Here is a 23,126-nt window from a genome sequence, read left to right as displayed (position 1 = left end):
CTCCTTACTCCTGATCGAGGCTCTCCGGCAAGCAACTTCCGAAAACAATCTTCGGTTCAAAGCTGGGACGCATGGCTGAAACAAGAGAAGGAACTACTTCTGCTACAGGGTTCTCAACGTCCATTTCACTGACTCTAGATCTACTTGAGCTCCTTGAAGAAGCCTTGCGCGCCCTATCCTTCTCCAACTTCCTTAAATAAGAAGATAGAGCCTTCCATCCATCTTCATCTACTCTCGCACTCTTTACAAGGGTTAACGAAAGAACATTCATTCCCCCTACATACCATAAATACGGAGTGAGGATCCAAAGCAGCCTTTGGAAGCGTCACTTTACAGTCACTCACTGAGCAAACTCTAAATAAAGAAGGTTTCTTAACCTCAGAATCATCCATGATTATTAATTCAAAGAAAAATCCAAAAGAAAATCCAAATAACAATCAAAACGTATGCCAAGCAAACAAACAAAGGGTACTTCACCAAAATCCAATTCGTCGGCAACGAGAAAGAATCTAACTATCGTAAGGACTGAACAACAGGTGTTGTCCAGCCGGCGACAGAAAAAAAATCTGACAAGAAAGGGGGACTGGTTCTTACACCCGCCACCCAGCGGCGGGTAAGGTAGATCACCTGACCTACCTGTAGCGTGTGCTCGAGTTTTGAATTTTCTGTTGTGACGTCAGAGACATAAGCTAAGTATATATCTGGCAGGGAAGTTCATGTACAAAAAACTTCCTTACTGAAGAAGAGAGAAGATCTTGAGTGGCCTTCTGAGATAGAGCCAGCGCTATATCCCCAATAACCTCGGAAGGGAACAGCTGGTTCGAAAGGGGAGAGAACATCAACTCCGATTTCTGAGAGTTGGAAACACCTTTCGAAGCAAAAGAGCACAAAAGCGACCTCTTCTTCAGTACTCCTGCTGCGAACAATGTTGCCAGTTCATTCGCTCCATCTCTCAAAGCCTTGTCCATGCAGGACATAATGCTCTTAGCCACTTCTGTATCCTGAGAATTCTCGTCTTCTAAGGTGTTTGCCAATGCTCCCAAAGACCAATCGAGAAAATTGAAGACTTCGAAAGTCCTAAAAATTCCTTTAAAAAGGTGATCAAATTCGGAAGAAGTCCACCAGACCTTGGCAGACTGCAACGCCTGTCTGCGCAAGCTGTCCACTATACTGGAGAAATCCCCCTGGGAGGAGGCAGGTACTCCCAGGCCAAGACTTTCTCCAGTAGTGTACCATACTCCCGACTTCGATGCTAAACTTGGCTGGGGGAAAAGCGAAAGAAGATTTCCCCGCTTCTTTCTTCTCCTTCAGCCAGTTATTCACTCGTTGCAGAGCCTTCTTTGCCGAAATCGAAAGAGTCATCTTAAGGAATGAGGACTTCTTTGGAGTCTTAGTCTTAGAAAACTGAGACAGGGGAGATAAAGGCGCCGTAGGTTGGAATTCCCCTTCAAAAATAGAAAGGAGACGGGAAGTGAGGATCTTGTAATCGAAGAAGGGTTCCACATTCTCTCCTCAACAAAGTCCAATTCTTCTTCTGCTGAAGAAATCCGTCTGCAATCACTATCGTTCTGATGCTTTGCTGACGGATTAACGTCCTGCCGCCTGCGTCCTGCAACCAACGAAGTATCGGCGTCCTGCGTCTACAAACAACCTACTCCACGTCCTGACGTTTGCGTCCTGCTTCTACAGAAAACATCTTCTTCTTCCTGCGTCCTGAAACACTATCCAATCGTCCGTCCTCGTAGAGCCAGTGCGTCCTAAATCCTCGGTCAGCGAATACTTGTCTTCCGTCTTCTTGGAAGATTTCACGGGAAGGAAATCGTCCTTACGCCTCGAAGAACCTTGCAAAGGCGCATCCCATGAATTAACGAGAACTGCTAGCTTAGACTGCATTTCCCTTAAGAAATCCTTAGTACTATCTTCCTGACGGGCAGAAGTCGAAGGAGGAGGATGACGAGTGGACTTTTGACGTAAAGGAGAGCGATCTTGAACTCTACCCGAAGGAGAGAGTTAAGAGGGCGACAAGCAAGAGGACGGGGGAGAGTCTCTTGCCGAAATCCAGGAACGTAACGGCCGTACTGAGTCCTCTTCGAACGAACGATCTTCTTCCTCTTGATCGGAACTGTGTCCCCGTTTTCCGAGGAGGACAAAACCTCCGGACTACTCCAAGCCTCACGATCTTGAGAACATCTATCCTGAGCGGTCGATGTCCTGAAAGTCCTCTTGAGGGGGCGAGACACTACCGAATACCGACGTTCCCGCTCTGATGTCGAACCATCCGAGGACGCACACTTCCCAGTTACGCCTTTCCTGTGGCGAACTGCAACAGCCTGGGATCTTACAACAGGACTGTTCGAAGGGACGCCTGACCGAGACAAAACCTCTCTCGCCTCCCTTCGACTGTCGACATGCCTTCTCCCTTGGGTCTGGGAGCTTGACAGAGGGCTAGGTCTAGCACTGACTTTATCTGTAAGGTGCTGTATCTGGTCATCCATGGACGCAAGGGCAGCGAACACTTTAACAATCTGAGTATCGTTCGCCTCCTCCGATACAGCAGCAGGCGCAGGAGATACCTGGGGAGAAGGTACTACCATCTCTACATTAGAAGGAGCTGGAGAGGAAACACATTCACTCCTTTTACTAGAAGTATTCGACCTCTCACTACGAGAAACAGATCTCCTCACTCGATCTTTCTCTAACCTTTCAACATATTTCATAAATATCTTCCACTCCATCTCTGACAAATTCTCACACTCAACACACCTACTCTCCCAAGTACACACATTCTCTCTACATTTCTTGCAAATAGTGTGAGGGTCGACCGAAGCCTTCGGCAACCTTACCTTGCACCCCTCTTTCACACAAACTCTAAACATACTACCAGTGTCTGACATATCTAAAGAACAATCGAAAGCGAATGCCAAGCTAACGTTTCCAAGTACAATACCAAAAATCCATGAAAAGTCAGCAACGAGAATGAAAATCCTAGCAGGGAACCACCAACAATATTGCCGGTTCGGCTGGCAGAGAAAATCTGGCTCAAGTGGGAATGGTTCCTGGCGCTAGCGCCACAGTAACGGGGTGGTGGTTGCCTGAACTACTAATAGGTTACTAGCGTTTGCTGCGAGATTTGAAAATTTCTGCCAGGTGGAACAGAGAATATAGCTACAGTATATATATACCTGCCAGGTAAGTGTCATATATTAAAACCCAAAATATCATCCAACTTCTGCTCAACAGGATCACTAATCTGCACTGCTACCGAAGGTAGTCGCTGAGCTGCTGAATCCGCTATTTTCTCTCCTTGATCTGCTGCTGATCTAACCAAAAAAGCAAAGAACAGTCATGATCCGTACGATTACCATGTACTGGCTGGTGCTTGGGAGCTGACCGTTCTACTGCATGTTCAGCGGTCGCTGGAAGCTCCATTGTCACTGGTCGTCCAACCTCTTCCCAAGTGCTTGGAAGACGCTGGGTGCTTTGGTGCCCAATGGTGCTCCTACACCTCTTAACACTCAAGCACCACTTGGCATCACTTTGCGCTCCATAAGCGCTTTCACCAATTCACCTAACTTTGATACCATATTAAATAATAATTTGAACCTACAGTTGAATTTACACTCCCAGCGGCAATGGGGTTGGGGTCAAGGGCTGGGACAAGGATTAGGTGAAATAGTCAAAAGGACTGGGAATGGGTGATATAGCAGGAACAGAAAAATCAGAACTCCAATGGATGACCTATCTGATTCCTGACTAACAGTCATTCTGTCTTGTTTAATACTAACCCTTCCTCCATCTATCCCTAGCTAACTTAGATAGATGAGAAGTTCAAGTTTTCCATTGTTTGTTATCCCAGCCCTTACATTCAATACAAGACTTTTCTAACGAGCAATTGTGCCCCCTACAATTTGTAAAAATTGTGTAAGAATTGTATTTTGCAGATGTTAACCTTGTCCTGCAGCCTTTGCTGCAACAATAACGAGTGCTAGATGCCCCAGTGTTGGACATCATCGGTTAAATGCAAAGTCAAAATTAGTCAAGTCAATTCAGTGTGAATGTTTCTAAGGACTATCACAATCCTTCACTAAAATCCAAATTTTGGACCAGCTGCTGCCTCACAACCTCATTGTAAGCAGACAGAAATAAATTGAAATACCTGGCTTAGTTGTTCCTCTTCTTCCTGAAAGTGGGTGGGACTAGTTATCTACAACCAAACCAAAGGAATTGCTAATGTGAATTTTGAATTTTAGCTGCCAATACCACAAACTATTAGCTATGTAATCACTTGGTAAGTTACTTATGCAAAAAGGAACTTTAAAGTAAACTACAGCAGTTCTCAGAATATGATATTGTAATGATACAATTAAGTTTGTTCATACTTACCTGGCAGATATATATATAGCTGTATTTTTCCGAATCCGACAGAAATTTAAACACTTACGACACACGCAGTGGGAGTCAGGTGGTTAGTACCCATTCCCGCCGCTGGGAGGCGGGTATCAGGAACCATTCCCATTTTCTATTCATAATTTTAATTCCACTGTCTCCTGAGGGGAGGTGGGTGGGTACTTGATTATATATATCTGCCAGGTAAGTATGAACAAACTTAATTGTATCATTACAAGATCATTTTGTTCATGAAACTTACCTGTCAGATATATATATAGCTGAATCCCACCTTTGGTGGTAGGAGTAGACAGAATAGAAGATTTTAGGAAACATATATATGCAGATAATTGATATCTTGGTTCCTTACCTGTTAGCATAGCTGACTTCGTGGTTACTGCCGCGTAAGTCTGCTTGTGCTACTAGAGTGCCAGCGAGGTAGAGACCTATAAAGCTGGTGCACTCCAGATTATCTGTCAACAGGGGCGAGACCACGACGTGACTAGACCATTGACCATACAATGAGGGCAACGAAGAAAAGAAAAACCACCTGGCGTAGCCTACCAACGGTATCCCACTTAGACTAAGCTAATGGAAGGGAGATCCGCCGCAGGCGGTCAACCCCACAACCATAACACAAGTTAAAAACTCCCCTAACCATTAAAGGATAGGATGAGTGCTACCTCCTGCCCCCCAAAACAGTGTCTGCAGCGACGTATGGTCCGAGCGAATAGCAATTTTCGTATGTTGCTTTCACCTCCCGCAGGTAGTGTGAAGCAAACACCGAATTGCTTCGCCAATAAGTGGCGCCCAAAATGTCTTTGATTGCCATATTCTTGTGAAAAGCCACCAAAGTAGCAATAGCCCTCAGCTCGTGGGCTTTCACTTTTAGGAGCTTCATATCACTTTCACTACACTTTTCATGAGCTTCCTTAACCGTACTTCTTAAGAAGAACGCCAGTGTGTTCGTCGACATCGGAAGATCTGGTTTCTTCACCGAGCACCACAACTTCTCAGAAGAGCCTCTGCATGCTCTGGTTCTCTGCAAATATAATCTGAGAGCCCTGAGAGGACACAGGACTCTCTCAGGTTCAGGTCCCACTAACTCCGACAACCCTTTGATCTCAAACGTCCTCGGCCAAGGGTTGGAAGGGTTCTCGTTCTTTGCTAAGAACGTAGGACTTAGGGAACAAACCGCACTATGATCTTTGAACCCAATATGCTTGCTTATGACCTGGATTTCGCTAACCCTCTTCGCCGTCGCCAGAGCGGTTAGGAAAATGGTCTTCTTTGTCAGATTCCTAAGCGAAGCTGAATGGAGCGGTTCAAATTGACTCGTCATAAGGAACTTAAGTACAACGTCTAAATTCCACGATGGTACTTTCGGTTGGAGAACTTTCGCAGTCTCAAAGGATCTAATGAGATCATGAATGTCTCTGTCATTCGCTAAGTCGAGTCCTCTATGCCTGAAGACTACAGAAAGCACGCTTCTGTAGCCTTTAATCGTAGGAACAGCTAGTTTCACTTCTTTCCTGAGGTGAAGAAGGAAATCTGCTATCTGGCTCACAGAGGTTGAGGTGGAGGAAATGCCCTTCTTTCTGCACCAACTTCTAAAGACAGCCCACTTCGATTGGTATACTGCGATTGAGGAGGGCCTCCTTGCGGTGGCAATCGCCGTTGCCACAGGTCTTGAAAAACCCCTCGCTCTGGCCAACTTCTTGATAGTCTGAACGCAGTCAGACTCAGAGCGGGGAGGTTTTTGTGGTACCTCTCGAAGTGGGGCTGTCTGAGTAGATCTTTCCTTAGGGGCAGAGTCCTTGGAAAGTCTACCAGGAAGGACATCACCTCCGTGAACCAGTCGGCCACTGGCCAGAAGGGGGCGATGAGGGTCATCCTCGCTCCCTCTGATGCCGCGAACTTCCTCATTACTTCCCTGAGGATCTTGAATGGGGGAAATGCGTATATGTCTAGTACCGACCAATTCCACAGTAGGGCGTCGACTGACAGTAGGGCGTCGACTGCCACTGCTCCCGGGTCCAGAACTGGGGAGCAATAAAGCAGAAGTCTCTTCGTTCGGGAAGTTGCGAAAACGTCCACATGAGGATGTCCCCACAGCTTCCATAACGACTGCCATACCTCCTGATGAAGGGTCCATTCCGTCGGCAGAAGCTGTCCTTGCCGACTGAGAAGGTCCGCTCACACGTTCTCTACACCTGACACGAATCTTGTCAGGATCGTGACGTCTTGCGACTTCGCCCATATCAGGACATCCTTCGCGATGGCGAACAGAGAAGGAGAGTGAGTTCCCCCCTGTTTCCTGAGGTATGCCAAGGCTGTGTGTTGTCTGGAGTTTATCTGAACCACTTTGTTGGAGACTTCCTCTTGAAAGAACCTTAGTGCAAGGTAAATCGCTGAAAGTTCTTTGAGATTTATGTGCCAGGACACCTGTTCCCCTCTCCAGGTGCCTGACACTTCTCTCCCTCCCAGTGTTGCTCCCCAACCCGTGGAAGACGCGTCGGAGAACAACACTAGGTCGGGGTTCCGAAGCTTGAGCGAAAGTCCTTCCGCAAGCTTCTTTGGATCCGACCACCATTTTAGGTGCTCTTTCACTTCTTCCGTCAATAACAAGACCTCTTCTAGATCTTGTTTGCGCGTCCAATTGCTGGAGAGGAAGAACTGAAGTGGTCGAAGGTGCAACCTTCCCAGAGAAACAAACTTCTCCAGTGAGGAAATGGTACCCAGCAGACTCATCCGTTCCCTCACCGAGCATGTTTCTTTCCCTAGAAAGGCTGACACTTGTCCAGGCATTGAAGTGTCGCCCCTGGGACGGAAAAGCCCGAAAAGCCACTGAGTCCATCTGAATCCCCAGATAGACTAAGGATTGAGAAGAAGTCAGATGCAACTTTTCGAGGTTCACAAGAAGTCCCAGGGACCTCGCTAACGACAAAGTCGTGTGAAGGTTCCTCCAAGACACCGGTCTTGTGATGAGGCTCGAATAAGCCAGTCCGTCTAGTAGAGAGAGATCCTTATCTTCGCAAGATGGAGCCACCTCGCAACGTTCTTCATAAGAACGGTGAACACCATCGGCGCCGTGCTGAGACCGAAGCAGAGTGCCCTGAACTGGAATACTTTCCCTTTCAGGACAAACCGCAGGTATTTCCTTGATCGGGGATGGATGGGGACGTGAAAGTATGCGTCCTGAAGGTCTAATGAGACCATCCAATCCCCCGGTCTTAAGGCTGCTAGCACAGATTGAGGTGTCTCCATCTTGAACTTCTGCTTGGTAACGAAGCAGTTTAGGCTGCTGACATCCAGAACGGGGCGCCACCCCCCTGACTGCTTCGGCACTAGGAACAGACGGTTGTAAAACCCTGGAGAACTCAGGTCAAAGACCTGCTCCACCGCTTGCTTCTCGATCATTTGATCGTAGGTTTTTTTTTTTTTAAAAAAAAAGGGGGGGGATCGTGAAGCACTTTCTGTTTTTCTCCCTGATACGAAGGAGACAAATCCTTTGGTGTCAAAGACAGCGGGGGTAACTTCAGGAAAGGAATTCTGTACCCCTTTTTGACGATGTCCAGAGACCAAGCGTCGGCACCTCTCTCTTCCCAGGCTTTCGCGAAATGTAGAAGTCTGGCTCCTACCAGTGGCTGAAGGACTTCCCTCTCACTTCTTGTTCTTAGAAGGAGCGGGGGTCTTGCCTGATAAGAGCCTCTTCCTCGAGGGGCTGGCTTCGAGGAAGAAGCAGATCGAAAGGGCTTCGATTTCTTCACAGCAGAGGACCCAGAAGACGAAGTAGCTGTAGGTTTCCTTGAAGACTGCGCCAGAAGGTCTTGGGTTGCTTTCTCCTGGAGACTGGCAGCTATGTCCTTTACCATAGACTGGGGGAAGAGATGGTCTGAGAAAGGAGCGAAAAGTAGATCCGCTTTTTGCGCTGGTGAGACTGATTTAGCAGTAAAATTGCAAAAGAGTGCTCTCTTCTTAAGCAGTCCCGTGCTGAAATGAGCAGCCAACTCCTCAGAACCATCCCTGACGGCCTTTTCCATGCAAGACAATACACTGGACAGCTCCCCCAGACTGATGGAATCAGAACTCCTGGACCTGGCATCCAAAACTCCTAGGCACCAGTCAAGAAAATTAAAGACCTCTAGTGTCCTGAAGAGGCCTTTAAGGTGAAAATCTAGCTCACTATGCGTCCAAGAGACTTTCGAAGAAGACAGAAAAGATCTTCTAGCGGCATCCACAATACTTCCAAAGTCTCCTTGAGCCGAGGCTGGAAGTTTAACTCCGACGTTTTCTCCCGTCTCGTACCACATACCAGCTTTGCCACAAAGTCTTGAAGGCGGTAAATCGAAAGAAGTCTTGCCTGAAGCTTTCCTCTTTTCCATCCAATCGTGGACCTTGCGAAAAGCTTGCTTCGTAGAAAGCGACTTCTTCATTTTCACAAAGCCCAAGATCTTAGCAGCTTTGGATGACGAAAACTGAGAGGGAGGAGTACGCGGAGCTTCAGGCTGAAAAGTGTCTGCAAAGACTGATTGTAGAAGACGAGTTAAGACCTTGTAGTCCGTCGAGACTGGAGCCAACTGTTGTTCTTTGTCCACTTCGACGAAAGCGTCACTAATTTCCTCTTCAGACACTGGAGAAGTCGGAGGAAGTAAGGAAGAGTCACGAGCTTTCTCAAAAGAGATAGAGCGGTGAACAGGTAGAGTTCCCGCTTCCACTTGCGCTTGCGGTGGTGGAAAACTGACGTCCGTAGGAGCGCGCTTGGCGTCTGATGCCAATCTTCTGGCGCCGACTGAAGCGCGCTCGACAGCTACAGGTGCACACCTGGCGTCCACTGGCGCGCGTTTAACTTGCACCGAAGCACGCTCGGCGTCCACTGAAGCGCGCTTGACTTTCACAGAAGCGCGCTCAGCGTCTAAAGTAACGCGCTTCCTATCTACAGGTTTCGTAGTAGCGGATACAACAGCTTCTCGAGAGCGAGAAACGAATTTCTCACCTCCTCTAGAGAGCCGCTGGGGAGCGAACGAACCTCTAGAGGGAGACTCAAAACGGAAGAGAGAGACGAGCGAGGAGAGGGAGAGGGAGAACGCCTCGACCTCTTCACAGGAAGATTGTCGTCCTTCCTACGGCGACGTGGGAAAGTCTCTCTAGAAGAAATTACCTCTTGAAGTTGCTGCTGCAGCGACTGGAGAATCTTGCTTGTAGGTGAAGCCTCCTTTTCTGGGGAGGGGCTGATCCTGTGAGCAGGAGAGTGGCGAGGGGACGCCTTCTTCCTACTCCCAGGAACCACCATTTCACGCACCTTAGAGCGACTGCGGCGCTCGAAAGAATCATCTAGGAAAGACTCCGCCTCCGAAGAATCCTTACGCTTCTTCTGCGGAGGAAAAGCAGCCAACGCACTATTAGGCGAAGAGCAAAGTTCCGGAGAACAACTTGGACGTGAAGCGTCCCGAACACGAGCCGTCCTTTTCAGCGGACGTGATGCCGCATGAGAGCTCCACCCCTTGCGCGGGGAGGAAGCTTCCGAAGAGGAAAAGCACTCCTTGAGAAGACGTGCACGCGCACGCTCCTTGGCAGTCTGGGTAGGTTCGTCAGATCGGTGGGGGTTCCTCGTAACCCTCCTTCGACTTTCGACATGCTCTCTCCCGTAACCTGGGAGTCAAGCAGAGGTCTAGGTCTAGAGGCGGAATGAGGCCGATCTGACGCACCCTCCACTACACAAGGGGCACTTTCACTGCACTTTTCTTCACTTTTGCTCTCCAGAGCCAACACTTTTGATTATAAGTTACGAATCGATTCAAGAATTAAAGATACAGTATTACCTTCTACAGACACTGCTTCAGGGCCCGGAGGCAACACTACAGGGGTAGGAGCATAAACTACAGAAGGAGGGTTAGCAGGAGAATCATTAAAATCTTGCCTACCCAAAACACTCCTGGAGGAAGACCTCCTTAACCTATCTCCTCAAAGTTCTTAAGATAGGTTTCATACGCCATTCCACTCAGAATCTGTTAAGCTTTCACACTCCTTACAACGACTTTCAAACGTACATTCATTCCCCCTGCAAACCTTACAAACAGTATGTGGGTCTACTGAAGCTTTCAGTAGCCTACCTCTACATTCAGACATAGAACAAAATCTAGCGCTAGCTGAACTAGACCCTGACATCTTGATCAAAGAAAAATCAATACCAAAATCAAATCAATCCAAAGTCAACGTGTGCCAAGCCACCGATCCAATTCAGATACCAAAAAAAAACCAAAAGGGATAATCAAGTAGCCAGTAAGTTTCCAAAATCTGGACGGAGGTGCTGCAAACGTTGTTTACAGCACCGGTGACAGAAAAATTAAGAATAGAAAATGGGAATGGTTCCTGATACCCGCCTCCCAGCGGCGGGAATGGGTACTAACCACCTGACTCCCACTGCGTGTGTCGTAAGTGTTTAAATTTCTGTCGGATTCGGAAAAATACAGCTATATATATATCTGACAGGTAAGTTTCATGAACAAACTTAGAATTAAGCCCAATCATAACATTACAAATATAAAAGCTGCTTACCTTTTTAACATCACCAAATTTCCCAATGCCAATATCACCAACTATGGTCAGACCTTGATGAGGTATGATCAACACTCTCTCTTTCAGCTGCCTATAATGATCCAGGGGTGGTGTTTCCTCATCAACATAATGTGCAGCCACAGCATAACCATTTTCAGAATCTTGGTTTGGCTGCTGAGCATTAATAGCCAACTCTTGGTTTTCAGACGATCTGCGGCGATTCTTCTTAACCATGACCCTCAGCATGACATAAACTACAATTGACACCACTAGCAGGAACCCAAAGAGCCCAATAGCGATAGATAGGCCAAGAATCATTTTCCTATGATTCTCTAGCTGCTGCCTCACTTGCGGGTTTTCCTTCAGCTTCTGCACTTCATCATCATCCAAAGTGCTTTCATGCTGTTCATGGTTGGAGGTGGAATATGCCGACTGAGTATCATTTATCGTACTTGTAACTCCAAGTAAAATGTGATAATCAACACCGTCCTGCAAAGGAGCATTATAATATTTCCCATACATCTTGCCATCACCAACAATAAATGTACTCATAAAATTATCAGGAGTAAATTCAGCTGCAATATAGAATGGAATTCTCTCTCTGTTCGCAGAATAATAATCCCCTAGAGAGAGTGGCTGCAATTCAACGTGGACAGTCTCATCTACGACAACCACTTGGTAGGTTGTGATGGGCCCAGCAGTTGGGGAAACCGATTCAAGTTGCACTGTTATGGTGGTAGGTGTCCGACTTAAGATTTGTGGTATAGCAGGAGTTTCAGGCTTCCCTACTTTTGTCCACATCTCTCTCTTGATAGGATGCCCCAAAACTTTTCCATTATCAGCAGTTGCTCTGACAGAAATCTCATATTTTGTCCCAGGCATAACACCATATAACCAAGCAGTTCTCGTTTGGGCAGAAAATACCCATTTCATGGTTACTGCTGGATCACTTTCACTGTAAGTAAACAGTGGTGTGGCTGTCACAAGGTATTCTTGGATTTCTGATAACCCTAAAGCAGGTGGCTCCCAATTAATATGCAAGCTGGAGGGCTTACTAGCCACCTGTGTCAGAGATACTGGGGGTCCAAATATCCCATGACCTGTTTCATATATGCTCATGACATCAGTACCCCCACAAACCTGGGAGGCATTGCCTTTGCAAGGTGTTCTACAAAAATTAGATGGGTTACCAGTGATTGAATTGGTACACAGACAATCCTCACCACCTGACAAAGCTGCATAGTTCATCAACTTAGTTTTGCATTCTTCAACGCATAAATCCACACTGCCCGCACTGGCAGTATTGTTCGAGCGATAAACAAATTCTGCATTCTCATTTTCTTTTGTGAAACATCCCACTTCGAGTATGTCTACAGCTGAAATTGTGAAGCACCAACATGACAACACAACTGCAGCTGCCAAGGGGAATATGGGTGTCATCTGAAAAAAAATGTAAGAGGAGAATGTAATTAAAATGTGTATTGCAACAATGGTGATAACAATGACAGCTATATGTATATAAATTTTAGAGCAAATGTCTACATAATGATAAATTTATTGCCAAAGTTGTCATACAAATACTATAATGTCCAAAATTCCTGTTCTAAAAATCACAATCTTCCATATAGTACATACATTCATAACATAAAAAATTCTAAATGGATTGGCCAAATAAGGTATAAAAAAAACCACAACACGAAGATTTCAAATAAGTACAGTAATTATCAGCAAGGTGTCTGTATGTCATACAATACAGTGACAGAAATGAAAGAAAAAAGTTAGATAAACTACATATATATAAAGAACAAACTTAAGACCAATCACCCTTCAATACCATACCCTATAGAACCATACCATATAGTTATGTACTGTATACTTTATGGTCTCCACAAGACAGCCCAACACTCGAGGCCAGTTGTTTTAAATGTGGCAGTACCTAATCATAAATTAGATAAATGGCTAAGCAAATAGATTATTCCTTATCTATGGTAAATTATATAGCACCATGCCCTTACAATTTTGTTAACATGTAAAACCACAAATTTTAATGCCAACTTTTCAGCTGAGATGCAGAATACAGGGATATGATAAGCTATCTCTGCTGTTTGCCATTCTCATGAATCTTATATTGAGAAAATTTGTTGGAAATGGAGAAGAGTATAGATGGAATGGAAAGCTGACACTTATAATTTGCAAATTATGCAGTTTTAATCATAACACAACAAGATTTATAAAGCTTGCTTAATAATAAGCTTCATTTTAAACAAAGCTTAGTTATATCATTTTAAGGAAACAAATAATGAAGACAGGACAGAGGGATGAAATAACAGTATAAAAAAAGGATTAATGAGGGTAAGTCTCGCTGATATTAGGAATACGTAATGATATAATTCACCCACACTCGCTGATATTAGGAATACTAATGATATAATTCACCCACACTCGCTGATATTAGGAACAATGATATAATTCACCCACAGTACAGTAAAACAAGTCATGAACACGTCAGCAACTTATTGTACGTGAATCACAAAAGGCTGAATACTAGTCAAAAGACTTATTGGTAATCCTAACCAGCGCTTCCTACGATTACCCACCATTTGCCCAAGATTCTTTCTAAACTCACAATCACTAGACTGTTTTCAACCTATTTGTGAGATGTACTATATGATAACTTGCATATGCAATGTGTTTATTATATGCTCAATTGCAGTGTGAATGCACTTTATTACTCTTTCTCTCCAGCTGGAATTTAATGTCTGACTAAGAGGCAAATCAACCAATGGATATCAAAATAATATTGCAAAGGAAAGTACATCAGCCTATGACATTGTATTGCTAGGAATATGAATCACAATACAATTTACCCAACACCTTTTGTCAACTGGAGAATACCGCTTTAAGAACAATATTACTAATCCAAAAGCAAGAGGGAGTGAGAAATGATACCAAGGAAGCTACCAGAAGAGTTGAAAGACCCAGACCTACTTGGATGAGAACAATGAGGCCGGAGGCTGAATATGATGGGATTTATGGAAAAGCAAGCACAGGAAAGACAAGAGAGGTGAAATTTCACAGAGACCCAATGCCTTGCACAGCACTGGATTGGAGGTGATGGTCAAAACAATTTTCAGTTTGAGTATTATTTGTTTCCCAAATGACAAAGGCTGATAATTTGCCCTCACCTCTGAGAAACAGAATCCAGAATCACATTTTACTATCCCAACAAAAGTACTGCACAGTATCTTTACTGCCAGTTGAATGTAAAAGCCATAAGTTAGGGTCAGGGAGCTCTACATATTTTTTTGACATAATAACTGTCATACAATAATTAGTTACCTTCTCATGTGGCTCCAAATTACCTGCACATATCACTCACTTGCCATCTGGCTGGCAGTGTGTAGTATGAAATGGCCATTTCTCACAAATGAGAACATCCTTATTCTGTCTCTCGCAATTCCCATTTCTCCCACTCACAGCCAAAATTGTCCGCATCACTTCCCCTTTTTCATCACAATAATCTTTTACATCCTAAGCCTGCCATCTATATATGAATCTCCTCCTTTAAGAAATATGATATTGTTATGATACAATAAAGTTTTATACATACTTACCTGGCAGATATATACTTAGCTATTAGACTCCGTCGCCCGACAGAATTTCGAATTTCGCGCACACGCTACAGGTAGGTCAGGTGATCTACCGCTCTGCCACTGGGTGGCAGGAATAGGAACCTTTCCCGTTTTCTATCAGATTTTCTCTATACAATCTGTCTCCTGAGGGGAGGATGGGTGGGCAATTAATTGTATATATCTGCCAGGTAAGTATGTATAAAACTTTATTGTATCATAACAATATAATTTTCATATATTTATACCTGTCAGATATATACTTAGCTGATTCACACCATTGGAGGAGGGTAAAAGACAGCTAATAACTGATTTAAACAGAAATCACAACATACGTTGTAGGTAATAAATAATTAAAACCTTGGTTCCTACCTGTTTAGACTGAAGACTTCATGGTTAATGCCCAGGAGTCTGCTTAGTCTCAAGAGCCTCAGCGAGATATTGATCTATTGCTAAGAGTTCTTGTAGGTCTGCAAGGGGTCTTATCCACTTACTTGGCCGATCCTTGAAGGGCTATGTCAAAGGGTTTTGATCCACTTATATGACAAGAACCTTTTTCAAGGAGCACAATACCGATCCCGATCTTAACCTAATTCCATGTTAGTTCTAAGATTGCAAGGAGTTATCCCCGAACCCCTTGCAAACGACCAATAACTCAATCACAAATACATTACACTTAACTTTTACGAAAGATAAAAACAAAAAATAATTTTGTACAACCCAGCTTCTAAGACCTATTCGCAGTCTCTTACTGGCAAAAGCAACGGCAGCCTGTGCGACATCAAGCACTCATGCCAGTAGAAAACCTTGACACTGTCTCAAAAGGGAGGTTTATGTACAATATTAGACAAAGTCTTTTGTACAACTCGGTTTATAAGGCATATTTCCAGTTCCTCACTGACAAGGGCAACGGCCGCTTGTGCGACGTCAAGCACCCTTGCCAGCAGAAAACCAGAAACCTGTCTCAAAAAAGGAGGTTTACGTACCATAAAAGACACAGTCTTTAGTACAGCCCAGCCTGTAAGATAAACTCACAGTTCCTTACTTAACAAAGGCAACGGACGCCTGTGCGACATCAAGCCCTTATGTAAGCAGAAACCTAGAACCCATCTCAAAGGGAAGGTTTAAGCACAATTATAAAATTTTAATATCTAATTTAAGGATCAGTATGCGTTCCAAGTCCCAGCACTGTATCCGCTGATACAAAAGGACCCAGAGAGAAGCACTTCTCATAGGTAATTCTAACATCTTTAAGATAGTGTGATGCGAATACCGAGTTGCATCTCCAGTAGGTCGCATTTATAATGTCCTTCATGGACATGTTCTTCTGGAAAGATAAAGATGTGGCCACAGCTCTTACCTCATGAGCCTTTACTTGTAGTCTTTAAGGAATCATCTGCACATTTGCTGTGAGCTTCCGTAATGACACTTCTGACAAAATATGCCAACGCATTTTTGGACATCGGTCTCTTCGTATCACGAACTGCGCACCACAAACTTTGTTTACAGCCCCCTAGCTCTTCTTTCTTTTTAAGATAGAACTTAAGAGCTCTAACAGGGCACAACGTTCTTTCAATTTCCTCTCCCACCAAGGTTGAAAGACTTTTCACCTCAAAACTCCTAGGCCAGGGTTTTGAAGGGTTTTTGTTCTTAGCCAGAAATAGAGTTTGGAAAGAACAGATGGCTGCGTCTTTCTTAAAACCCACCCGAGAGTCGAGGGCGTGGATTTCACTTGTTCTTTTAGCCGTAGCTAAGGCAAGAAGGAAAATACATTTTCTCGTCCAATCTCTGAACGAGGCACGGTCGGGAGGTTCAAATTTCTCTGACGAAAGGAATTTAAGTACTATATCTAGATTCCAGCTTGGAGGAACCGAGGATATAGATTTAGAAGTTTCAAACGATCTCATTAGATCGTGTAGATCTTTATCTTTGGCCAAATTTAAACCAATTTCTAAACACTGCCGAGAGCAAGCTTCGGTATCCTCTTATAGTAGAAACCGATAGATGGGATTCCTCTCTAAGGAATAACAGAAAATAGGCTACATTGGTCACAGAGGTATCAGAGGAGGACAGTTTATTCTTCCTACACCATCTTCTGAACACATCCCACTTCGATTGATAGACCTGAATAGTTGACGATCTTCGGGCTCTAGCAATTGCTTTCGAAGCTTTGCTTGAAAAGCCTCTCGCTCTGACCAATCTTTCAATAGTCGAAAGGCAGTCAGAGCGAGCGGGGATGTTTTGAGGTACCGCATCTCGAAGTGGGGTTGTCTGAGAAGATCTATCCTGTTTGGAAGAGATCTTGGGTAGTCCACTGTCCATTCCTGTACCTCTGTGAACCAGTCTTGGGATGGCCAAAACGGGGCGATGAGAGTTAGTCTCGTCCCTGTTGATGCTACGAACTTTTTCATTACTACGCCTAGTAGCTTGAATGGAGGGAAGGCGTAAGCATCGAGTCCTGACCACTCCAGTAGCATGGCATCCACCGCTATCGCTCTCGCCTGGCTGGCTCTTCACGCCTGATTTGCGCCTCGTGTCTGGCTGGCGCCTCGCGCCTGGTTGGCGCCTCGTGTCTGGCTGGCGCCTCGCGCTTGGCTGGCATCCTGGCTGGCACCTCGCGCCTGGCTGGCGCTTTGCGCCTATCTGGCGCTTCATGTCTGTCTTGCGCTTCATTTGAGAATATATCCTTACCCCTGAATGCTTCTTTTCCATTATCCGCTTCTGCAAACCTTTTCCGGTTGTCATATTCATCTGAAGAATAACTACTTCCTGGTTCTTCGTGTCCAGACGGCGTATTGCGCCTGGCTGGCGCTTCGCGCTCAGCTGGCGCTTGGCACTCGGCTGGCGCTTCGCACTTGCCTGGCGCTTGGCTGGCGCTTCACGCTCTCCTGGCGCTTGGCGCCTGGCTGGGGCTTCGAGCTCGGCTGGCACTTGGTGCCTGGCTGGCGCTTGGCGCCTGGCTGGCACTTGGCGCCTGGCTGGTGCTTCATGAACACGTCGTTTAGCGGGTCTGTGTAAGATAGACGAAACTGACAACTCCTCATCCGAAGAAGAAACTTCCTTTCTTGGAGGTTCATAATAAGGAGCCTTAGATTTCTTCACCGGAAGACTAGAATCCTTTCTTCTTGGAGGATCTCTAGAAAGGACTCCGACCAGAGAAGCAATTGACTCCTGCATATTCTTCAATATCCTAGTGGTTTCAGTCCTTTGGTCTAAAGGAGGGGAAGGAGAGCAGTCTTTTTCCATTTCCCAAGACTTTGCGGGAGATAGCATTCTTTTTGCTTTCTTGCTCTCTGTCGGTAAATCCTCCGAAAATCGTTCCGGACTTGAATTTAACCCAGTTTCTCCCCAGTTCCTCTTCAGGGGATGAGACAGATCCGCCGATCTCCATCCTCGTTTGGGAGAAGAATTTTCAGACGATGAAAAACATTCACGGAGAACGCTTTTTCTATAGCGTTCTTTGGCAGTCTGCGGTGTTACAGATTCTGCCGAAGAGACGTCTGACTGGTGGGGATTCTCCACAACCTCCGTACGGCTTTTGACATTCCTTCTCCTCTGGGCTTGGGAGCTTGAAAGAGGTCTAGGCCTGGGAGCGTTGTGGAGCCAATCAGACCCCGCCTCCACTGCACTGGGGACACTCACATCACCATCCACAGCACTAATATTTTGTTTACCTTCAATCGCAGCCATTTTACGCTCCATTTTCATAAGGGCTGCTTTAAGACTTGCAATTTCCAAAGCAGATTCTGTAGGATCTGCATTCGGTGAAGGTCCTGAAATATTAGAAGGAGCATTCATCATATTAGAAGAGGGTACAAAATTACTTACCAAGTCACTTGAAGAAGGAGAGCTAGGCTTGGTTTTGGAAGAAAGACTTCCTTAACGGTCTTCTCTAACTTCTTCAAGTAAGAAGTTAGAGACTTCCACCCTTCAGCACTTAAACTCTCACATTCACGACAAGTGTTATCGATAGAGCATTCATACTTTCTACACACTCTACAGACAGTGTGAGGATCAACCGAAGCTTTCGGCATCCTCACCTTGCACCCTTCATTCACACACATTCTCACCACACTTTCAGAGTCAGACATCATGATAAAAATCCAATACAAAATCCAAATAACGGTCCACAATAGCGTATGCCAATCCAATGATCCAAATACGTCACCAAAAGGTCTAAAACGAAGATCAATTGCGATTCAAAAACGAAATCCAGCCGGAGATACCAACAACGATGTTACCAGTATGGCCGACAGAGAAAATCTGATAGAAAACGGGAATGGTTCCTATTCCTGCCACCCAGCAGCAGAGCGGTAGATCACCTGACCTACCTGTAGCATATGCGCGAAATTCGAAATTCTGTCGGGCGACGGAGTCTAATAGCTAAGTATATATCTGACAGGTAAGTTGAATGTATAAAACAAACTTTTTATTACCCAAGGTTATGTTTTCAGTTTATTTTCTCTATTGACCTCTGTCTATCTACTAGCTTGAATAACGGACTAGAACTGAATGTGCATCCTAATCTGGATCTTATGTCCTGAGACACACACACACACATACAGTACCAATGCAGATCTTTTCTTGTCATGGATGTAGCAGGTAACTAAGGCAAGATACAACATTATATGCATACAATCCATGATTTTTTTCTAACATTTTTGCAACAATAATGTGCTAAAAGCTTTCAATATGCATGACTAATGATCAAGTTTTGATGCATGTAATTCAGAATTGCTTAAATACTTTGATTATAAGGATGTAAATCAGTGCAGTACCTGCTTTGGTACATTTTCACAGTTTAAGGTTGTGGAATATTGTATTTTGTTGCTGGATACAAACACAAACCACATTTCCCTATGGTTATTTTCAGATTTATGAGTTTTTTTTACTATTCTTGCTGATAATATGAGCGGGTTGCACCAACAATAATAGTCAATAAAACATATTGGAAACAAGCCAAAAAATATGTTATTGTTATAATACAATTAAGTTTGTTCATACTTACCTGGCAGATACATATATAGCTGTATTCTCCGAAGTCCGACAGAATTTCAAAATTCGCGGCACACGCAGTGGGCGGCCAGGTGGTAGTACCCATTCCCGCCGCTGGGAGGCGGATATCAGGAACTATTCCCATTTTCTATTCATATTTTATCAGTGCCACTGTCTCCTGAGGGGAGGTGGGTGGGCACTTTAATTATATATATCTGCCAGGTAAGTATGAACAAACTTAATTGTATTATAACAATAACATTTTGTTCATGAAACTTACCTGACAGATATATATATAGCTGAATCCCACCTTCGGATGGTGGGAAGAGACAGAATAGGATTTTTGGGAAACTAAATTAAGTAGATGATATACATCTTGGTTCCTGACCTGTTAGCATAGCCGACTTCGTGATTACTGTCACCAAAGTCTGCTTCTGCGTTACTAGAGTTGCCCAGCGAGGTAGAGACCTGTAATGCTGTGCGCGTCTAGATGATCTGTCAACGGGGGCGTGACCACAATGTGACTAGACCATATGACCATACTTCTGAGGGTACCGAAGCTAAAACCACCACCTGACCTAACCTATCAAAGTTAGTTCCATAACTTCTAGGCTAAAGAAAAGGAACGCGCTCAAGCGACCAACCCTTCAAAGTTAAAAGCACACCTATCCCTTTTCTATAGGATAGGATTTGTGTTGCTTCCTGCCCCCAATAATATATCTACGGATATGTAGGTCCTAGCGACTTCGGATCTGAAATGTCGTCTTCACATCCCGTCGGGAGTGTGAAGCGAACACAGAGTTGCTTTGCTAAAGCGTGGCACTCAGGATGTTACTGAGTGTCATGCTCTGTTGAAATGCTTCCGAGGCCGCGCCCTCACCGCTGAGCATTCATATTAAGAAAAAATCTCAAATCTTTATGCAAACATAATGAATGAGACCTCTTAAAGAACTCCTTGGTCTATAATGCCAGGGTGTTTTTCTTGGACATGAACCAGTCTGGTCTTTTTACGGAACACCGCAGATTGTCGGAGTGTGAAGCGAACCCAGAGTTGCTTCGCTAAAGCGTGGCACTCAGGATGTTACTGAGTGTCATGCTCTGTTGAAATGCTTCCGAGGCCGCGCCCTCACCTCTTGAGCATTGATATTAAGAAAAAATCTCAAATCTTTATGCAACATAATGATGAGACCTCTTAAAAGAACTCCTTGGCTATAATGCCAGGGTGTTCTTGGACATGAACCAGTCTGGTCTTTTTACGAACACCGCAGATTGTCCGTTGACCTTGACTTTCTATAGTTTTATCAAGATAAAACTGAGAGACCCTACAGGGCACAGGACTCTCTAATGCTCTTGTTTAATAATTTGTGCCATACCCTTGGTCTCCAAGGCCTTCGGGTCAAGGGTTAGACAGGTTTTTTGTTCTTATCAAGAACGGAAGGCTTAGAGGACAGACCGCATTATGTCCCCTTTAAAGCCAAAACCTCTGATGATGGCTAAAACCTCACTAACCCTCCTTGCCGTGGCTAGAGCGTTAGAATATTAGCCTTTCTGGTCACTGTATTAAGTTCGCAGAAAGGATAGGTTCGAACTGCTTTTGGCATCAGAAACTCCGACTACGTCTAAGTTCCATGGCGGAACCTTTGATCCAGAGAATTTCAAGATCTCCACAGACCTCAAAGATCGTGAAGCTTTGTTGTTTGACAGAACCGAATCTCTGAGCCTAGAGGCCGTCAACAACATATTTGCATATTCTACAATAGTTAGGACTTCTATCTTATCTCATACTTAAATACGGAAAGATAGAACCATAACGAAATTCACAGAGGTCGAGGTGGAGGAACAGTCATTTCCCTTCACTATCTCCAGAAACGGCCCCTCCGATTGAACACTGAAAATAGGCAGCACTGCTTTGCCTTGGCCAAGAGACTGCCATTAATCTTGAAGATCTTATCGCTTCTCGATAGTCTGAACGCCTTCAGACTCAGAGAGGAGAGATATTAGATACTCACTAAGTGACGATGTTAGATTACACCGATTTCTCTCGGGAAGGGTCTTTGGACAATTCTCTGAATTACCTGACCTCTGTGAATCCAACCTCTTAGAGGCCAACAAAATGTGGCGACTAAAGCTAATCCTCTAGGATCATGAATAAGGGAACAACTTAAGAGGAAGCTCCTTCGTCTTCAATATTACGAAAAACTTAACGAAAGGACGCCCTCAGTCTCTCCCTCACTTTCGAACATACTTCTAAGTGAGGATACTCAGACGTCAGTAGTTGTTTGTTGCCTTCGATCGAGAAGACCCGCACGGACGTGCACTAGTTTAACGAACCTCTTGAGGATCGTTACGTTCCGTGCCCAAGCCCATAACCAATTCTCTCTTCTTGAGCTATGAGAGAGCTGAGAAATTATCCGAGATGATTTGGGCCACTCGATCCAAACTCACCCTTCGAGGAACTGGAGAGCCCGACCAATTTGGCTTCCAATTCTTTCAGACAATGTGCCAGAACATCTGTTCTCTGTTCGTATGTCTGGCACCCTCTCGCTATCACCCGAGGTGATCCTCAAGCCGTTGAGAGAAAATTAGAATTACAAGATCTTTGATGTTATTCCAATTTCTTCGTCGAGGAAAATTTGTAGAGGTCTGAATTGCTGTTTATTCAGGGAAAACAAGCTTCTCCAGCGAGGAAATGGTCCCCAGCAAACTCATCCATTCCCTCACTCAGCCTGCTTCCTTCCCTAAATAAGGCTGCGCTTTGCATAAGTAGGAGAGCAATTATTATAGTGCTATGCCGCGGTAGATTCGTACAAGGAATTCTGTTACCCGTGCGGTAAACCCGCACCGAACAAGTATAAAGAGATATCTTGTTAAAGAAATTTTCTAAGTAAACGGAAGCATGATCATTCAAGATTACTAGAAATTTCCTCAACCCGAGGCTAAAATCCATGATTGTAGGGCAAGAGAGACGGTTTATTCAGCCATTCCCGCAAGGGAGAGAGACGTAACCACCGCGCATGACACCGAGCTAGCTGGTACTGCGGTAGATCACATTAACAGCAGCCTTGTCATCGTCTCGCACTATCTGCCTGAGTTGCCAGCTACTCCTTTTACGAAGGGATAGGTATGAAATTATCGAGCAAAAGGAAACTCTCAAGCAGGCATATTAAACGAAACAAAATTCGCTAAATACAGAAGCTGAGTTGGTGTTGCAGTTCAATTAGAATACTTCTCGTCTAAGTCGCAATCCGTAGAATAACTAGGATATGCGCCTACCCCTCGGACAATTCAACTGCTTAGTAGAATCATGTCGCGAGGTTAATATACGTAGTATATTTATAGTATTACTGAACAACGATCTCCATCCTAAATTCTTTCCTTCAAGAAACAAAATAAGGATTGGAGATCGACCACCTTCGATCTCTATCAAAAAGAGTGAAGGAGAAGTCTTCCTCGAAGGAAAGCTTCAATGGTGAACAGAATACTATCTGCCTGAGTTGCCAGCTACTCCCTTTACGAAGGAATAGGTATGATATTATCGAGCAAAAGGAAACTCTCAAG

The 23,126-nt window shown here is 44.7% G+C and overlaps 1 protein-coding gene across 1 annotated transcript in view; it reads right to left on the bottom strand.

Moving 5' to 3' along the window:
• Positions 1–23,126, bottom strand: part of LOC135200311 (putative inactive tyrosine-protein kinase Wsck) — a 75,968-nt gene that overhangs the window by 31,858 nt on the left and 20,984 nt on the right. The window contains exon 2 of the mRNA XM_064228858.1: positions 10,945–12,384. Coding sequence (XP_064084928.1) covers positions 10,945–12,384 — 1,440 coding nt within the window. The remainder of the gene's footprint in view (positions 1–10,944; positions 12,385–23,126) is intronic.

The sequence above is a fragment of the Macrobrachium nipponense genome, chromosome 26 (genome assembly GCF_015104395.2).
Source record: "Macrobrachium nipponense isolate FS-2020 chromosome 26, ASM1510439v2, whole genome shotgun sequence".
Classification (NCBI taxonomy): domain Eukaryota; kingdom Metazoa; phylum Arthropoda; class Malacostraca; order Decapoda; family Palaemonidae; genus Macrobrachium; species Macrobrachium nipponense.
Note: the sequence above shows the minus strand (reverse complement) of the source record. Positions and strands in the feature narration are given on the sequence as shown.